The sequence below is a fragment of the Euprymna scolopes genome, chromosome 18 (assembly GCF_053919585.1).
Source record: "Euprymna scolopes isolate OS-2025 chromosome 18, ASM5391958v1, whole genome shotgun sequence".
In the NCBI taxonomy this organism is placed as follows: domain Eukaryota; kingdom Metazoa; phylum Mollusca; class Cephalopoda; order Sepiida; family Sepiolidae; genus Euprymna; species Euprymna scolopes.
Window position 1 is genome coordinate 130,769,482 of NC_136499.1, and position 19,761 is coordinate 130,789,242.

General features: G+C 34.1%; 1 protein-coding gene across 4 annotated transcripts in view; it reads right to left on the minus strand.

The window, feature by feature from the left end:
* LOC145297830 (uncharacterized) overlaps positions 1-19,761 on the minus strand; it is a 147,278-nt gene that overhangs the window by 25,381 nt on the left and 102,136 nt on the right. For 2 of the 4 annotated variants that reach the window (XM_080144157.1, XM_080144159.1), the window contains exon 3: positions 10,889-10,973. In XM_080144157.1, the coding sequence (XP_080000283.1) occupies positions 10,889-10,973 (85 nt within the window). The remainder of the gene's footprint in view (positions 1-10,888; positions 10,974-19,761) is intronic. The other 2 variants (XM_080144158.1, XM_080144160.1) reach the window with 1 other exon arrangement.

Sequence of the window (19,761 nt, forward strand, 5' to 3'; positions counted from 1 at the left end):
CGCTGAACATCCGTGAAATGGGGATAGGTCACAAACTCCTTTCATGCACAACCAATGTAAGGTTCTCGCCAGATCATCGAAGTTAAGCAACGATGAGCCTAGCTAGTATCACACGAGTGACCACTTGCGAAGGCTAGGCGCTGTATGTACCGCTGAGACGTAGAAATTTCCAGGTTGGTATATGGGGGCGTGTTTAATTCACTGGGAGAGATCCACCTGAAAGACATGCATCTATTAGAAAGAAAACTCTGATATAAAACCTGAAGTCTACTGTCTGATCCATCTTGTGACGCTCATTGTACCGACTGAGATTAGCAGTTGTACCAAAGAGTGTGATTTTTTTTTTACAAAGTGATCACCACTTATCAAGGCCCGGAAGCCACTTAGGGATAAGGGTTATTGCAAGTACATTACGTTAGTGTGGAGATTTGATGAAGTGTTTACTTAAGGGGGCGGTTCATTAGGAATTTGTAAACATTGGACTTGAACACATCCAAGTTGAAGTCCGGTGGGAAGCAGGCAGACGTAACAGAGTTCCACAGGCGTGCAGTTCTAAGAAAGAAGCTTTGTTCATGGAATCCACGTTTTGATTTAGGCACAGATAAAGAGTGGGGAAATTTTTCACAGTGGATTCAGCTAGACTGTGTGATTGGTTCTGCACAAAGCCTTCACCACTATAAACAAATCTGTGTAGATTTCCAAACAACTTAGTTATTGTGGTGAACCTCATACGTCTAAATCGATAGGAGTACCATCAGAAGGAGCCCACCTTATTTGCAACAACTTTGGCAATGTCCTCAATGTATTTTTAAAAGTCTTTATCGAAAAGTAAAACTACAAAGTCGTCAACGCAATTAAAAATCAGTTTCATCTTAACCAGCAGGTGCCCCGAACAAAATATTTAATAATATTAATGAAATATACCAACGAGACTCGAAGGCGCTTGTTTCGAATCGCACTTTCCGACCTTTTGTCGCATTTTCCTACTGTGGGAAGGAGATAAATAAACCATTTTTGGAAATTGTATTTTTCATTGGTTGTGCATGAAAAAAAGTTTGTGATCTATTTCTATGTTACGGATGTTCAACACGAACGCAGACCCCACAGTATTATCAAGCCATCTTTATTCAAACTAAACCAACTTATTTAAGTACGAGGGGCGTGCAATAAGTAATGCCCCTGGCCCACTAGTTAATGTTGTTACATTATATCTGGTTATGCGTGTCTATCTGCAAATCTTTTGTTAGAGTTTGTAACATTTTTCCATTTAGTTAACCTGCCGCAAGTACATAAACATCTTCGGATGGAACAGATACTACGCTTTAATCCAACCCAGAAAGTCCAAGTATTTTAATCCCAATTTCACGTTAAACCAACAGATAACATTTAACAGATTAATATTTATTACAGAATTAAAGTAAAATCTTTGCATTGTAAAATAAATACAAAAAAATAAATGGTTGCTCATTCTCATTTCGGCATCCTTCCGGGAACTTAGAAGTAGAATTGTGATGACGAATGTCGAACGGAAGTAGACTAATGGTTAGGTTAATAATTATTAGTTAATTATCAAGGAAGGAAGTATTATATATATATATATATATATATATATATATATATATATATATATATATATATATATATATATATATATGTGTGGTTTGGAGGATGAGTTTAAAAAGGATACAGTTAATGAGTTGAAATGTCAATCAATTAAATGACAGTAAGATGTCGTCATCATTCTGACTTCAAATGTCACAAAGATTCGGTTCGTGAGACGCATAAAACTAAAAATTTATTAAATATATTTCGTAATTAATCAATGATGCTAAAACAGAATATATATACACATATATATATATGTATATATATATAATTTCATGTATCCACATATAACCTTCAAAAATAAAATTAACAGACTTTCGATTCTTACTATTTCAAAAAAGAAAAAAAAAGTAAACGCGCATATCTATTTCATTTTGTAAGTAAAGTAAACGCGCATATCTATTTCATTTTGTCTGTCTGTTGCAGGTTCTCTCAGAAACTACTACTGTAATTTTGGATGGAAATAATGTGCAGCGGACTAAGTCTTATGGTATGCGTCCGAAGCACAAATAGGAATTAGTCACCACGATACCACATTTACTGTCACTTTTTCTTGGGAACTACAGAATCGTTCTGTTTTAAATTTTGTTAAATTATTAACTAAATATTATTGTATCTGTTCGATACACAATTAAGGATCACTAGAGATTAGCATTTAATGTAAATCTGAACCCAATTTTAGTCATATACAACGATTAATCTAATACATAAATATCACTATGTCTGTGTGTGTGTCTGTCTCCGTTTTTGAATTGTATCTCCTTCTAGACGGATGGTCGTTTGACTGCGTGCTATAGCTCAAAAGATTGCATATAGGGTGCAGAATTTTATTAGGGGTGTTTAATTGATTAAAACAATTGCTAAGGGCTTCAAAAAAGGGGTTCCAACTTGAAAGAAATGCCAACTTAACGAGCATAGCGACAATGGACTCGTTTACGCATGCGCACGATCTGTAACAGAAGTTTATTTATTTATTGAATTTACCAAATTATTAAGGCAGTTGTTCATTTAGTGCAACGCGTACATTACTAACATCAACATTGCGGGTTCGAGCTCCACCATTTCTTTTTTTTGTTTTTTATCACCTTCCGAAATTCTGGACTTTTAAATGTTACGTAATCAATCTATATATCTATATAAATGAACGTGTCTGTGTATCTGTCTGCCTGTGTATGTACATTTCCCTACGTAATAACTTATTTGACTTTTGAGAACTCTACTAAACACCTCCGACAGTTTTGGGTCAAAACACTTGAAAATTTTTTTATATAGGTTTCTTAGACATAGATCTAACTTGATAACTTGATTTGAACCCAAAACAATAAAATTTAAGGGGTCATAATAGGGCCCAAAGTTAAAAAAAAATTGACCTCTGCAGTCTCTACCAAATTACTCAGACAATTTCTGGTCTAAACATTTGAAATTTTACATAAAAGGGTATTCAGAGATATGGCAAGCTTTTTCATCGGTTTGGGTCGAAAATTTTTAGTCACCAATATATAAATGTATGTATGTATGTATGTTTTTTTTTTGCTCAGCACACACATCCAAACACCCGGGCAACGCCGGGCTGAAATGCTAGTAATTATAAAAGAACACTTTTATATTAAAAAAAAAACGGAAAAATATTTTTGCTGTATATAAGGAAAATGTCAAATATATAGGATATATCGACTTATCTGTTACATTCCAATAATCACGTAAATAGATCCAGTAATAGAACTTTGTATTGAATTCATTCCTAAACTATTTAACCGATCATTCTGAATTTTAATTATGTGTATATATCTGTATATTTGTATGTATTTGATCCACTCCTAAAATAATTAACCGATCATTATTAATTTTAATGATGTGTATATGATTATATATTTCTGTGCATTGGATTCGCTCCTAAACTAATTAACCAATCATTATTAATTTTAAGGATGTGTGTATGATTATGTATTTCTATAATTGGATTCACTGCAAAACTAATTAACCGATCATTATGAATTTTAATTATGTGTATATGTTTATATATTTCTACGTATTAGATCTACTCCTAAACTAATTAACCGATCATTATGAATTTTAAGGATGTGTATATGTTTATATATATGTATGTATTGGATTCACTCCTGAACTAATTAACCGATCATTATTAATTTTAAGGATGTGTGTATGATTATGTATTTCTATAATTGGATTCACTGCAAAACTAATTAACCGATCATTATGAATTTTAATTATGTGTGTATGTTTATATATTTCTACGTATTAGATCTACTCCTAAACTAATTAACCGATCATTATGAATTTTAAGGATGTGTATATGTTTATATATATGTATGTATTGGATTCACTCCTGAACTAATTAACCGATCATTATTAATTTTAATTATGTGTATATGATTATATCTTTTTGTGTCTTGCATCAACTCCAAAACTAATTGACTGATCATTATGAATTATATGCAATGTATACGTTTGTATATGTCTATAGATGTCATATTCCAAAAATCACGTCCAATGTTCACTTACTTTGTTAATGTATTTGTGTACAAGTAATAAGGAATTTGACAGTATAGTACTCATATGAAAAACTTATGTAAAATCATCGAGTAGTTTCATCTTTATATTAGAAATAAGATACGTGCACAGTATCCTACCCAAGAAATAAGGTACTTGTGCAGTATATTACTCACATGAAAAAACAAAGAATACCTTATCTGTGACGTACATAACTTATTAAAACTGTAAATCACGTTAAATATTCGAGTAGTTTAACTTACATCTAAAAAATAATGTGCTTCTTCACTATAGCCCCAGATAAAAAAAAATTCTCACCCCCTGATGTACAAAACAGAACATTTCATAAAAAGCATTGAGTTCTTTCATTTATGAATTAGAAAAAGATACACAGTACAGTATCTTACCCAAGAAATAAGGTACTTATACAGTATAGTACCCATGTGAAAAACAAAGAAAATTTTACTTGCGACGTACATAAAAGTAATTAAAACCGAAAATCATGTAATACATTCGAGTAGTATGACATTGATATAAGAAATAAGGTGCTTCTTTACTATAGCACTCTCATGTAAAAACAAACTCTCACCTGTGACATACCGAAAATTTAGCACAACAGAAAATTATGTAAAATTATCGAGTAGTTTCATCTATATCTTAAAAATGACGTGCTTGTACATTATCCTACCCAAGAAATAAGGTACTTGCGCAGTATAGTACTCATATGAAAAAACAAAGAAAATCCTAACTGTGACGTGCATAAAAGTTATTAAAACCGAAAATCATGTAATATATCCAGGTAGTATGACTTTTAAATGAGAAATAAGGTTCTTCTTCACTATAGCACTCTGATGTAAAAACAAAAATTCTGTGATATACAGAAACATTTGCACAACAGAAAATTATGTAAATTATTTTAAATATGTATTGTACATTACCCGCCCTAGGCAAGGAATTTTTTTTCCATATATGTGCTGTAAATTTTCCTGTTCTAGAGAAACGTACAATTATCTCATACATATGATAGCCGTCCTGGGATAGGTAAAATATTCTTTTGTTCAAGATGGCAAATGATACATAGACATCAAAAATTCCTCTACCCTAAGAATAACAGGTATGTTCAAAATTTTTCTTATACGGTCCCGAGCAACACCGGGTGGCCTGACTAGTTTGGCATAAACCCTCATATATATAATATATAGTATGGTTGTTCTTCTCATGAACTTTGGAAGTATATTTATAACAGACCATAGATAGGTAGATATATTTATACATAGAGAAAATTGTATTTTTTTTACTCCAATTTTATTGCCACGTAAGGGGATGATATTTGGAATCGTGTCTAACAGGTGACGGAAGGGAGTTGAGCGGCACTATCTGCAATTTTCTTCATGTTATTACAATCAAAGAAACTGGAAACAGGAGGTGGAATTCAAAAGTCAAACAGTCCGAGGGAAGAAAATATTGGAGTAGAAAACTTTCTGGCATCTAAAGACCGCAGCAGAAAAGGGCTGGATTTTGATGCTTGTAAGGTTAAGGGGAGTATGTATGTCGAGGGGGCACAAGTGTTAGGAGTTCATCAGAGCACATTTCATTAAAATACTTGTAAAACGAACATAGAGATGCGACATTACGGTGATTGGACAGGGGTTTGAGCTTAGCTGATAGTGCGTAACTCATTAGATTTGGATCTTTTGGACTAAGACTGTTTAACCTGCAGAAGTATAAATGTAATATAAACAACTATCTAGCTGCTCAACTCCCCACAATTTTCTGTTAGACATAACTTCAAAGAGCAAACCCTTGCATCCACGTAGAGATACGCATTGTTTTGGTTGAAAAAGAGTAAAATATTGTTTTTTTAATTGTTTCTGATTTCTTGTTTTTAATAAAATCCCTACAAAAAGTCAAATACCGAGAATTTCTGTGCAAATACAAATCTTTCTCTTCCTCCAATCTGTTGCTGATGTTTCATCCAGATAACTTCTAAAAGGTACCAAGAAGCACCATCAGTATATATTACTTTCCGACACACACATGCTGTGCGTATTTATGCAGCGTTTATTCATTTAAACAAACATAATTAAAAATAACAGTTTGATTATATCTTCTTTTTTATTATTCCGATTTTCATAACGATCATTTAATTAAAAACTCTTTTATATTTCCTTTACATGTCACGAATGGTTTCGATTCGTTGTCGAATGATCTTTGAGTGAGAGGGAACTAAACGGCTAAAATCTGGAGAGGAAAGAAACTAATAGTCCCAGACATCAGCCGCCAGGATGTTTTTGCAGCCATTGGTCAAATCCTGAGGTGATAAATTTGGGTCACATGGTACATACAACAAGCATTTTAAAATATTGTTACTGGTTTAAAAGATGATAATGTTGATTCCAGGTTTTGGGTTTTTATACAAATGACTTAAAATATTTTAAACTTTTATAAATTTGTTCCATGGCCCATTAGCATTGTGTCACTGATGAAGATTTGTCATACATCGGGAGACAATTATGTTTTTGTAGATGTTGATTAATTGCACTGGAATCTACATTATGCATCGTGAGGTGGTTGGATAGAGTAGTGGTTGTGTAACCGACGTAACTATCTATGTTAAGGTTGTTATGGCAGATACGAGGGGCGTGCAATAAGTAATGGCCCTGACCCACGCCCAGTTGTCTGATCTAGCTGGAATTTTGCCTATGCAATGATTTATATCTCTACGGGTTATGTAGCATATTACAGCTTTGATCTAATTGTGGATTCTGTTTTACAGATGTTTGCACTGAGTCAGGTGTGAAATGGAGCCTGTTGAATGTCGAGCAGTGATCCGGTTTTTGTATTTGAAAGGACGCACACCACATAAGAATTTTGATGAAATGAAAGAAGCTTATGGTGATAATGCCCCATCGTATGACCTTGTAAAACGCTGGCATCGTGAATTCAAACATGGCCGAAAGTCCGTGAAAACAGCTCCCAGACCTGGTCGCCTCCTTCTGCCATTGATGAGGCATCTACCCATCAAGTTGAGGCTGCCATTTTGGAAGATCGGCACATTACTATTCGCCATATAGCCCAAGATGTCAAGATTAGTACAGGGTCTGTGGAAACTATCATTCATGACCATTTGCATATGCATAAGGTGTCTGCCAGATGGATTCCCAGGTTGCTCACACCATTCCAGAAGCGAGAACGCGTCGAGTGCTTGAGGATGAATTTGGAGATGTGCCAAGAAGATGAGTCAAAGTTTTTCAAAAGACTGATTACACAGGATGAAACCTGGGTCCATCGCTATGATCCAGAGACCAAAGCCCAGTCAAGCACTTGGACTCACCACCTCCAAAGAAGGCAAGGGCGCAGCCCTCCGCTGGCAAGGTCATGCTCACAGTCTTCTGGGACCAGGACGGAGTAGTGATGACAGATTTCCTGGCAAAGGGTACCATAATTATAGGAGCCTATTATGCTTCACTTTTAAGGAAATTAAGGGAAGCTCTTAAAATTAAGAGGCGGGGCAAGATCAGCAAAAGTACCCTCCTCCTGCAGGACAATGCTCCGGTCCACAACTCGCATGTCGCCAGATCAGAAGCACGGGCGTGTGGTTATGAAATTCTCCCTATCCTCCCTACTCTACTATTCACATTAGACTTGAACTTCTGCATATCAGTAAAGTTGGGAAAGCAGAATCCCGGAAGGAAGTTCCAAAGACTTGCAGTTCTGGGGAAGAAACTATTGGAGTAAAAAGCTTTCTTACACCTAGGGATCTCTACTGTAAAGGGGTGGGACTCAGCTGCTAGTCGGGTTTGTCGGGGTTAGTCACGTCGAGGAGGTACAAATGCGTGCAGTTCATCAGAGCATTTACCATTAAAGTATTTGTAGAACAGGCAGAGGGGTGCAACATTTCGTCGATGGGACAGAGACTGAAGCCTAGACGACAGTTCAGGACCTATCAGGTTGGCGACTCTTTTCCTCCTCCCCTCTTCCTCCTCCTCCCCTTTATATTCTTCTCCATCTTAATTCTTTTTGCCTTCTTCTCCTCTTACTCCTTATTCGACTTCATCATCATCTTAATTTTCCTTATTTTTCTCCATCTGTTTCTCCTTCGATTAATCTTTCCATCCTCCCTTTTCATGTGCTCCTTCATCATCTTAATCTCCGTTCTTCTTTCCCTTTATATTCACATCCTCCTCCTCCTCCTCCTCCTCCTCCTCATCATCATCATCATCATCATCATCATCATCATCATCATCATCATCATCACCCTCCTCCGCCTCCTCCTCTTATATTCCATCTTCTTTTTCGTTGTCTTCTTCGTTGGTTTATCTTCGCCTTTCTCCATCTCCATAACATTTAATTCAAATCGTTTCCGCCATATCCTTCTTTCCCTTTCCATTCTTCCTTAGTCGGCATCACCGAAAATCCATTTCGTTAATCGCTTCTTCGCAAATTTCTACAATTACGAATGGAATTTGGACATTTCGCAAAGGTTTTTTCAATTAATTCTTATTAGTTCTTTTAATTATAAATAATTAAAAAAAAATGTCCCAAACGCGAACGAGTATTCGCAAGACTCGCCCGCTAGAAAAATACGATGGACGTTCCAAAAGTAATTCCTCCGTCTTTAAACGAAATTGATTTAATTTGAATATCTTTTCATGGGAAATGTTAGTGTAGCATGGGTTCTGTTGCAGAAGACTCTCCTCCCAGGAATTACCTCCGTTTTTAAGGAAGTATGTTAGAAATTCTCCCAGTTATTACATTTTTTTTATTATATAATATTTTTATTGCGAATATGTGGTGTAGTATCGATTTGTTATTATAAGATCGCCCACCAAGAATTACCTCCTCCTTTTTGAGAAGGGGAGGTGGTGTTCGTTCGTCATGATACGAGGTACTTTCAATAAGCTTTCAGAGTTTTTGCATGAGCACTTTTATTGATGATACACACGTGAAGCTCTAGTTCCCTTCGAAGTAATCTCCTCCTGCTGTAATACACTTGTTGTACCATTCCAACAACTCCTGGAAGGCCCCATTTCATTCTTTTTGGGTGAGCATGTCAGTGACCCTCACCACAGCCTCTTTCATTTCAATTCTCTCATAACGACAGCCACTAAGGTTTTCTTTGAGCTTAGGAAAAAACCAAAAGTCACAGGGAGCAAGTTCTGGACTATAGGGAGGGTGAGGAACTGTCTTGATGCCCATCTTCGACGAATAGCTTGTGACAAGAATGGAGTTGTGGACGGGTGCATTGTCCTGGTGAGTATCCTACTGACCCGATTTGAAGAGCGCTGGCTTTTTTCGACGCAATCCCTTCCCAAACTCCCTTAAAACATCAACGTAGTATTTCTTGTGGACTGTCTGTTCAGTGGTAACCTAATGCATGTACGCCATGCTTGTGCTGTCAAAAAAAAAAAAGGAAAAAAAGGAAAAAAGAAAAAGAAAACAGAAAAAGTATAAAGAAAAAAGAAAAAAGATAAAAGAAAAAAAGTAAAAAAGGAAAAAAAGGGAGAAAAAGAAAAAAGAAGAAAAAAAAAGAAAAAGAAAAGAAAGAAAAAAGGATCACCATAAGTTTCTGGGTGGATTTGCTCTGTCTAGCCTTGTTGGGTTTGAGAGAGCCGGCATACTTCCACTGGGAACACTGTCTCTTAGTCTCTCGGTCATAGCAGTAGAACTAGCTTTCATCGCAGTTCATCAGAGCAACAACTGCGGGATCTGAATTGATCAGCTCAACCGTCTCTTTGTTGTCATGACAACGTCTTTCTTTCTGTTTTTTCTCTGAGCATCCTTGAAACAAACATCGCGCAAATCTTCTTCACTTTCAATTGCTCGCCAATAATAATATCTACAATTCCCACCATCAAACTGTGCACTTATTGTTTCTATACATTCTGAAATGACGCCGCGAAGATCGTGTTCCAAGTTTTTACTCTCCGTCCTTTTCAACAGGGGTTTCAGTGATTTGAGCATGCAAAAGGAGAGCTCATTCGCAAGATCTTAACAGCCTCCTTCTGCCTGGCCTTTGCAAACGTGTGGGTCGGCAGCTGAAGACGATAATTAATGACGACCTGGGCGTACTATCGAACCAACAAGTAGTTGATCTCCGACGATGTAATCAGAAGTGATTGGCTATTTCCTGCGACATAACCCAAGATCGACGAAACTGAACTGCGATGGTTCGAGATGCAGTTCGGGTTTATACAAGTATAATCTATATATAAAGTGAAAATGTGTGTGTGTGTGTGTGTGTGTGTGTGTGTGTGTGAGGACATTTCTCAACCTATATACTTAATGAACTTTTAATCTACAGACTTGAAATTTGGTATATAGGATATTCAGACATGCGGAAAACTAAGGGGTTACAATTGAAAAATTGGTACGTGGGGATCATCGGATTTTTATCCGTTTGTCAACTGTTTTAACGACTCCATTAAATCAAGGAACATGACAGTTTCTTTATGTTAAGAATAAGATTTTTGGAAAAAAACTTTGTAAATTTCATGTCAAGCTGGTGTAATGGTTATCATACTTGACTCACTGTCTTTAGGTTTGGGTTTCAATCTCAGCTTGAGTATGTTTTTTACTTACAAAAAAATGAACTGAGTATATTTTTTCTTATAAAAAATGAACTGTTTTGGGGGGGGACCCCCATAATACTTGCACGCACATGTCTCATTTTCTGTATGAATTAAAATACAATATTTATGCGTATTCTACGACCAGGCAACGCCGGGCAGCCTACTAGTATTTAATAGAATAACACAAATTGCAATCCTACCTGTACCTTGCTTTTCGTTTCTGCACTTCAGGGGACCGATTCGACTTTTTGAGAAGATCCATTCGCGTTTCTATACTTGGCCGATCTACGATAAAAAAATAACAAAACGATTTTTTAAATTTATAATAAAATAAATAAATAAATTAATAAAAATCAATTCATAAAATAGATATTTTGATATACGTTTAAAATTGAAGTTTACAAAAATAGGACCCCCCCCTCCAAAAAAAAAAAAAACAGATAATGTTTTTGCCTATTTTTAGAGTCCTTGTAAGACAAAGGGATTTCATATCAATAATTTACGGGCGATGAATTATTGCGAGTTTTCAGAATCGTAATAGATAAAAAAAAACATGCGCTTTATAACTTGCTCATCAGCAAGTAAGTGTTTATTCAACAACAAGGATTTTGAAATAGAAGCGAGTAAACATGAATTAATGAACATATTTATGTATTAACAATTTTACAGAGATGTAAATTATACTTTGCAAGACTAAAGTTTGCTGAGAAGTTTTAAAATTCTTGAATAGGAACAAGACAAAAGCGTCCGCTTGAAATTCCGTCCAACAGAAACATTCCCGAGTTCAACAAAATACACCTGAGGTTATATCGGCCGAAACGTTGTGACAATCACACGCAAGATGAGAACAGTAGTCCGATGAATGCAAATAATAATAATAATAATAATAATAATAATAAAACAGTTTTCTAATAGAGTCATTAGGAGGTCTTAGAAAATATAAATTAAAGAAAAAAAAATTGTTTATGTTGCGAACCTACAAGCATTCTATATCTTCATAAAGCCACCATTCGCTAGGTAGTCTTTTATTCTTCAGAAAGGGCTGCTGAAGCATGTTTTCATAGGCCGTCCCCAACCTTATGCTGTAGGAGGCAAATAAAAGGCAACAACAAAATGCACATCTAAGCATGTACTTTTTGGTTAGGAGCAAAGTTTAGTACCTGTTTGTAATTTTTGTTTTTGTCCTCAGACTCCCGATGCAATTTTTATTGTTGTTTCAATTCAGAGTGCCCCTCTTTTGTGTAGCTGAATTTTTCCCAACATTTTATTTACTAATTACAAGGAAGATTGTCATTTAAACGTATTTAGGATTGTGGTTAACACTTGAGCAACGAGCATTGCATTTAAACTTCAACAATTTAGGACAGCAGAGCAGCAGGAAACGGAAGAAAATGATCCAGCATCTAGGAACGTCTACAAGTTTTGCTGGTTATCCGTTTAGTAGGGAGTATCGGTCGAGTGAGCAAAAGCGCTATGAATTCATCAGAGCACATTCCATTGGAATACATGCAAAATAGGCACAGGGATGCAACTGCAGCGATGGGGCAGAGGTTGGAGCTTGGCCGCCAGTGCATGATCTATTGGATTGAAGATTCTTTATCTGACCTTGTCAAAGAGGGAGTGTTAGAAGCACAAGCCCAGATGTAGCAACAATACTCCATACATGCGCGAATTTTAGTTTTGTAGAGGGAAAAGGTCCTCTCAGGTGTGTGTAATTTTCTAGTCCGATAGAGGGAGCCCATTTTCTTTTCAACAGCGTTGGCTATTAAAAACCGACATTGTGTCTGCCCTCGTGGGGAGGAGATTAAATAGGAACACGTGTTTTTACGTTTTTAGATGCTCTAACCGCTTTCGCCCCTCTCGCCCGTATCCGCAATTCCCGTTTCTGACTTTTTTTTGTATGTCTATTCAAGCATATCGTATGACCGATCGTTTTTTGTCTGTCTGATGTTGGACAAGCAAAAAAGCAAACCTTTCTTTCATTTTTTTCCTTCTCTCCTCTTGATATTTAAAAAGCGTGGGCGGAGGTGGCACATCCGGGTCTTATTATTAAAATTGCTCTTTTAAAACGTCATTCACCCCCACCCCGGTTTGTAGCAAGTCCGATATGACTCTTACTGCGTCCGGGCAAGGGAAACACATAACAGAAATATACTTCCCTCCTTGCCCCTTAACCCCCCACCCCCAAATACTGCCAAAATGATCCTCAACCCGAACATTTCATTTTTATTTATTTATTTATTTTCCCAAACTTGAAAGAAATAACGGTATTTTTACTAGCTCACCCGATATAGTTTACACAGTAAAAAAAAAAAAAAAAAAAAAAAAATCGGTTATGTTAAATAAAACTGTTTATTTTTTACTTCCGTTTTTTCCTTTTTTAGCGGAAGTCTTGTAGGTGTATATTATAATACCCTCACACAGAGTAAAGGTACAATTGGATTAATAGTTACGTAATTACAGTTTAATTGTTAAATTATTTACGTAGATAAGAAAATAGCATGTTTGTCCATATTTTGAGTGTGCTTGCAAAACAAATCTATGTTTATCTAAATCTTCATGAAAATGTCTTATTTTATTTAAACAAAAAATACCTTTACTAAAGTTATGGTTTTCAGTAATAAAAAAAATTTAAAGGAATTTATTTCATTCGGCATGACAAGTAAGTACTGTTGTTTTAGCTTAAAACTACATATGTAAAAAAATTGACATGTCGACTGTATCTTAACTTTGTTAAGATACAGCTGACATGTCAATTTTTTTCAACCAAAATTTTTATAAACTTGATTTGTAATTTGTTTTACATGTATTGGTAAATTTTTACTTGGTTTCCATCTGAACATTTTTCTTTAAAATGACGACATTTATAGGTTTTCGGATATGCTGGAAACGAATATCGCATTTAAATTTTCCTCAAATAAGTAATTTTCCGGATATTAAGCAATGTAATTCTTTGTTATAAGTGGTGGCTAAATACGTACAAAATGAATGCCGATGCTCAAAATGCATAAAGAGTTTGACCCCCCTCCCTTTACTTAAATTAGATTAATTAAATCGTAAATTATAAAAATAAAATAAATTACAGAACATTACAAAAGATGCCCCAAAGTCCATATTAATGAATTTGATAAATAATTTCTCAAACTACTGATTTTACCATTGAATTAAGCATTGTTTATTTAATACCTTCACACACAAAAATTATAATACCTTCACTCACAAAAAATTATAATACCTTCACACACAAAAATTATAATACCTTCACACACAAAAATTATAATACCTTCACACACAAAAATTATAATACCTTCACACACAAAAATTATAATACCTTCACACACAAAAATTATAATACCTTCACACACAAAAAATTATAATACCTTCACACACAAATATTATAATACCTTCACACACAAAAATTATAATACCTTCACACACAAAAATTATAATACCTTCACACACAAAAATTATAATACCTTCACACACAAAAATTATAATACCTTCACACACAAAAATTATAATACCTTCACACACAAAAATTATAATGCCTTCACTCACAAAAAATTATAATACATTCACACACAAAAATTATAATACCTTCACACACAAAAAATTATAATACCTTCACACACAAAAAATTATAATACCTTCACACACAAAAAATTATAATACCTTCACACACAAAAATTATAATACCTTCACACACAAAAATTATGATACCTTCACACACAAAAATTATAATGCCTTCACACACAAAAATTATAATACCTTCACACACAAAAAATTATAATACCTTCACTCACAAAAAATTATAATACCTTCACACACAAAAATTATAATACCTTCACTCACAAAAAATTATAATACCTTCACTCACAAAAAATTATAATACCTTCACACACAAAAATTATAATACCTTCACTCACAAAAAATTATAATACCTTCACACACAAAAATTATAATACCTTCACACACAAAAAATTATAATACCTTCACACACAAAAATTATAATACCTTCACACACAAAAATTATAATACCTTCACACACAAAAATTATAATACCTTCACACACAAAAATTATAATACCTTCACACACAAAAATTATAATACCTTCACACACAAAAAATTATAATACTTTCACACGCAAAAATTATAATACCTTCACACGCAAAAATTATAATACCTTCACACACAAAAATTATAATACCTTCACACACAAAAATTATAATACCTTCACACACAAAAAATTATAATACCTTCACACACAAAAATTATAATACCTTCACACACAAAAATTATAATACCTTCACACACAAAAATTATAATAGCAAAAAATATTTCTACTTTTTTTTTACAGGTTTTGCATAATTTTTATATCTTAGATTTTAATATTTTTCTTGCTTGCATGAATGTGAAATTTTTAAATAATCTTGAACAATAATTAAAAAAAAATTAAATTAAAACGAACATAGAAAAATAATTAACATAAAAATGGTAAAAATGATACAAATGTTCAGGATAGAAATGTACGGATGCACGTCTGGGGGAAAAAAGAAAACTAGCACCCCTTCCTCCCTTTTAATTACATTACGCCATTTTCACATAGTCTTACGATTGGCTGAAATTTTGGGCTTCCGTATATTCCGTGTTTACAAAACTTTCGTTTGTTGCGATTTTGCGAAGATCAAAATCGCACGCTTTTTGGACTAATTAATTTATGTTTTATACAAACAAGATGTTTCTTTTTTAAAATTTAATTCAATATTTTATGACTTTACTAATTATTTTTGGAATAGAAACAGAAAACTAATATTTATGTTTAAAAGGATTTTTACAATGAATTTATTGAACTTCGAAATTTATCTGAATTGGTTAGCTTGCCGTAAAAACATTTTTCATAACTTTTTTTTTCACATGTACAAATATTTTTTCCTTTCAAAAAGTAGTCGGAAACCTACAAAAAAATTTATGATAAATCGAGTTTATTATTTTTATTCGTTCATTTTTGACCGTACCTAATATATATATATATATATATATATATATATATATATATAGTGATTGTTGGAGAGCTGTTTTTTTATTATTTTTTTTTAATTCAATTTTCACCCCAAACGAGGCACAGTGCCACTTTGAAGCAGGGGGCTACTATTAGGGAATTAATTAGCGGGATCATTATGAAGGGAGATGAGTAGAAAGATGTTTGTTAACATTACACTTGAACTTCTGCATATCATTGCAGTTGGGAAAGCAGAATCCCGGAAGGGAGTTCCAAAGACCCGCAGTTCTGGGGAAGAAACTATTGGAGTAAAAGGCTTTCTTGCACCTAGGGATCTCTACTGTAAAGGGATGAGACTTAGTAGCTTGTCGGGTTTGTCGGGGGTAGTTACGTCGGGGAGGTGCAAGTGTTTGCAGTTCGTCAGAGCATTCACCATTAAAGTATTTGTAGAACAGGCAGAGGGATGCAACATCTCGTCGATGGGACAGAGGTTGAAGCCTAGATGACAGTTCAGGACCTATCAGGTTGGCGACTCTTTTTTGAACCCTGTCCAGGAGCGAGAGACAAGCAGCAGATGCACCAGCCCAGATGTGACAACAGTACTCCATACATGTTGGCTACACATTAGCAAACGTGTTTCAATGACCCCCTAGCAGGGAAAATCACCTCATCAGGCCAAAAACCATCAACGAAACTTTCAATAAAGACCATCCCTTTATATTAAAGTCAACTTTACAGAGTTGAACCATTCTAAAAAGAAAGAGGGGTACTAACAACCTATATCAAAACAAATATAACCTATTCACAAAATAATGTTAGGTTTTTCAAGGTATAATTCTGAAGCAGATTTATTATAAGTTTGCATTAAATTTTCTAGCTCCAACCATTATAATTATAATTGTTTTTCGTTTATTTTGTTAATACGGATTTTTAGAACTATTACTCCAATATCAGAGCAATCAATAAATTTAACTAAGGTTTTTTTTTCCACTTAAAATCGAAATATAAATATATACATATATTACTAAACTATAAATTTAGCGCTATTTCTCCATATAATATAAAAGTACCGACATATATACAAACAAACGTGAAAAATTATATATATACAAATTACTCTTATAATATGGTGAAGAATATTAGTAACTAAGTCTAATTATATTATTCACGGTAAAAATTTCACTAAAAATTATTTTTATAAAAATTAATAGATTCTTCGTTAAAAATTAATTTCACTTTTTACATAAATTTAGCGTTTAAAATAGATTTGGCGTTTAAAATAAATAAGTAAATAAGATTTAGCGTTTAAAATCCTTAAATAAATAATAAAGCATATTACAATATATAAGTCGATGGTATGATTAATTCGTTGATATTCTTATAATTTTTTCAGTGAATGTATTTGGAAATGTTTACAGGAAATTGCTGTTTCCTGTTTAATGTTCAATAGTTTCTCCCGGTCTTTAAAATTCGTTATTTCTAATTTTTCATGAAGGCATAAAAAGCACGGTGCGTGTAATGAATTACATACTTTCGATCTTCTTATGATCCACCATTCTAACTTTGGAGTTTTATTCTCCTTTATTAATTTCCAATATTGAAGTGATAATGATGTGTCTTTTTCGTATTTTTGATTAGTAAAAGAACTTTTATGCCCATAGAATCTTTCTTTAAAAGTTCCCTGCGTACTACCTATATAAAATTTATATCACTAGGATTTTCCTCAGGGAATATTTAAGCTTGGTAAACTACTGATTTCGTTAAACATTTATTATTCATGGGACAAGTACTAGGAATTTTGCAGTTACATTTTTCAGTATTTTTATAATTATTATCTTTATCATTATGATTTATTTCCCCAGTATTTTTACTATTATTGCCTTTTAGTATCCTATTATTATGCTTTTTAATAATTCTTTCAAGATTTTCACAACAACTATAACCCAATTTTATAGTATTTCTATTGAAAATACTATTTAATATACTACCTGGGGGAAAGTGCCTATCTAGCAATTGCAAAAATTTCCTACCCAGTCCAGTTTTAAGAGCACTATTAAAGGGAGGTAGAAACCAAATTATTTTCCTGTTGTTTTACGATTATTATTATTATTACTATAGTTGCGTTCATCATTACTATTCTTTTCAAATGTAATGTCTGCGTTTTTGAAACCACTATTTCTTAATGCTACATTGTATCTTTCTTTATAGCTATTAAAAACTTCTTCACTAGATGAATTATTGTTAATTCTCCTTCCTATCGAGGCTGGGATATGATTAATGATGGAAGGTGGGTGATTCGACTTTGGATCAATATATATAGGACTTGTGTTTTCTTTCAAATATGGTTTATAATTATTTTATTTTAAACTTACATCCAAAAAATCTACCTGTTTTAAATCACTAGTTATTTCTACTTTGAGGCTGGACTAACAGGGGGTCATTGAAACACGTTTGCTAATGTGTAGCCAATAGCTCTCCAACAATCCATATATTGCTCTGTTTCATGCATTGAGCACTCTTTGGAATGACATATTGTGTTGTTGTTATGAGTTACTGAAAAATTCTACCAACAGTATATATATATATATATATATATATATATATATATATATATATATATATATATATATATATATATAAGCCGATTAAAAAGTCGATTTAAAAAAATCACGAATTGTAAGGGAAGCCGAAGCGCTTTTCGTCAGACAAACTTTTCAAGGATAAATGTCTGAATGATTTTTCTCTTTCCTGTAGAAATACTTATACAAAAGGGATAACGAAACCCCCCCCCAAAAAAACTTAATAGAATGTGTCCCCCCAAATAGTTCCAACTGTAACCGAAGGTTTCTCTACTTGCACAAAGTAGGGGGGGGGCTAAAACTTATGGCAAGCGCCTCGAGGACAGACAGGTGGAACTTAGTGCGTTTTCTGTGCAAAACAGAAAAACAACCCGAAGAGAATATAGAAGCACAGTCCCTTTTATCTACTAAGTGTTGTCCATTACTAATTGGGTACCCGATGGGTATACTGATGATCCCGAATAAAACGAGGAACATGCTGGGCGAATCTAACCTGAAGACGCTGGATTGTTTTGCCTAGATAGACGGCACCACACCGACATTGGAATATGTAAACAATATTGATTGACTGCGAGATAGGCAAGATGTCCTTGCGAAAAGAGGGAAAGTCGCCTTTTGTAGAAAATGCAATTCGGAGGAACACAGCACCAAAATTAGAAGTGACATGAGAGGAAATCTTATCCCGGATATGTTGCCCTTCGGTCGAATCCAAGGTAACTTGAGGTAATTCGGAAATCTGGATGGATCATATTTAGCTTGCTCATAAAAGGATTCTATTTTTTGTTAACAACTTTGTTGACCAATGGAGGCGGATATCCATTCATAATGACAATCGTTTTAATATTATCGATTTCAGAATCGATATAAGAAGGGAAAGCAAATGGCAAGTGCCCGATGGGTTAAGTTTCTAATAATGTTGTGTGGGCAAAAGAATCCCAACTCAGGTAAAGTTCAGTAAAAGTAGGTTTTCTATAAACGGACGTCACAAACGAAGACCCACATTTAGAAACTAAAACGTCTAAGAAAGGAAGGGAGTTATCTTTTTCTACCTCCATCGCAAATGAGAGGGAAGGGTGCAAATTATTTTATAATTTAAAGAAAGACACAGCTTCGTCATGCGTAATGAAACAAGTGTCGTCAACGTAACGCATGTAAACGGCTGGTCTTGTGCACTTTTTAAACAACAACTGTTCCAAAAAGCCAACAAAAATATTGGCAAGAGTTGGTCCAAGTGGGGAGCCAATCGATATACCATCAACCTGGCGATACATAACGTTGTTGAAACTGAAGGAAACGGACTTGATAGCAAGTTCCATAAGTTCAGCAAACACCTCAGAAAAAGGGGGGAGGGGACCGGGACTTTTATATAGAAAATCGGCACAAATATTAATAACCTCATCAAAAGGGACATTTGTAAATAAATTATTAATGTTGAGAGAGACCAGGTAACATGAATGAAAAGTAAAAGGAAACTCCTTAATTGGCGAAGCAAAAT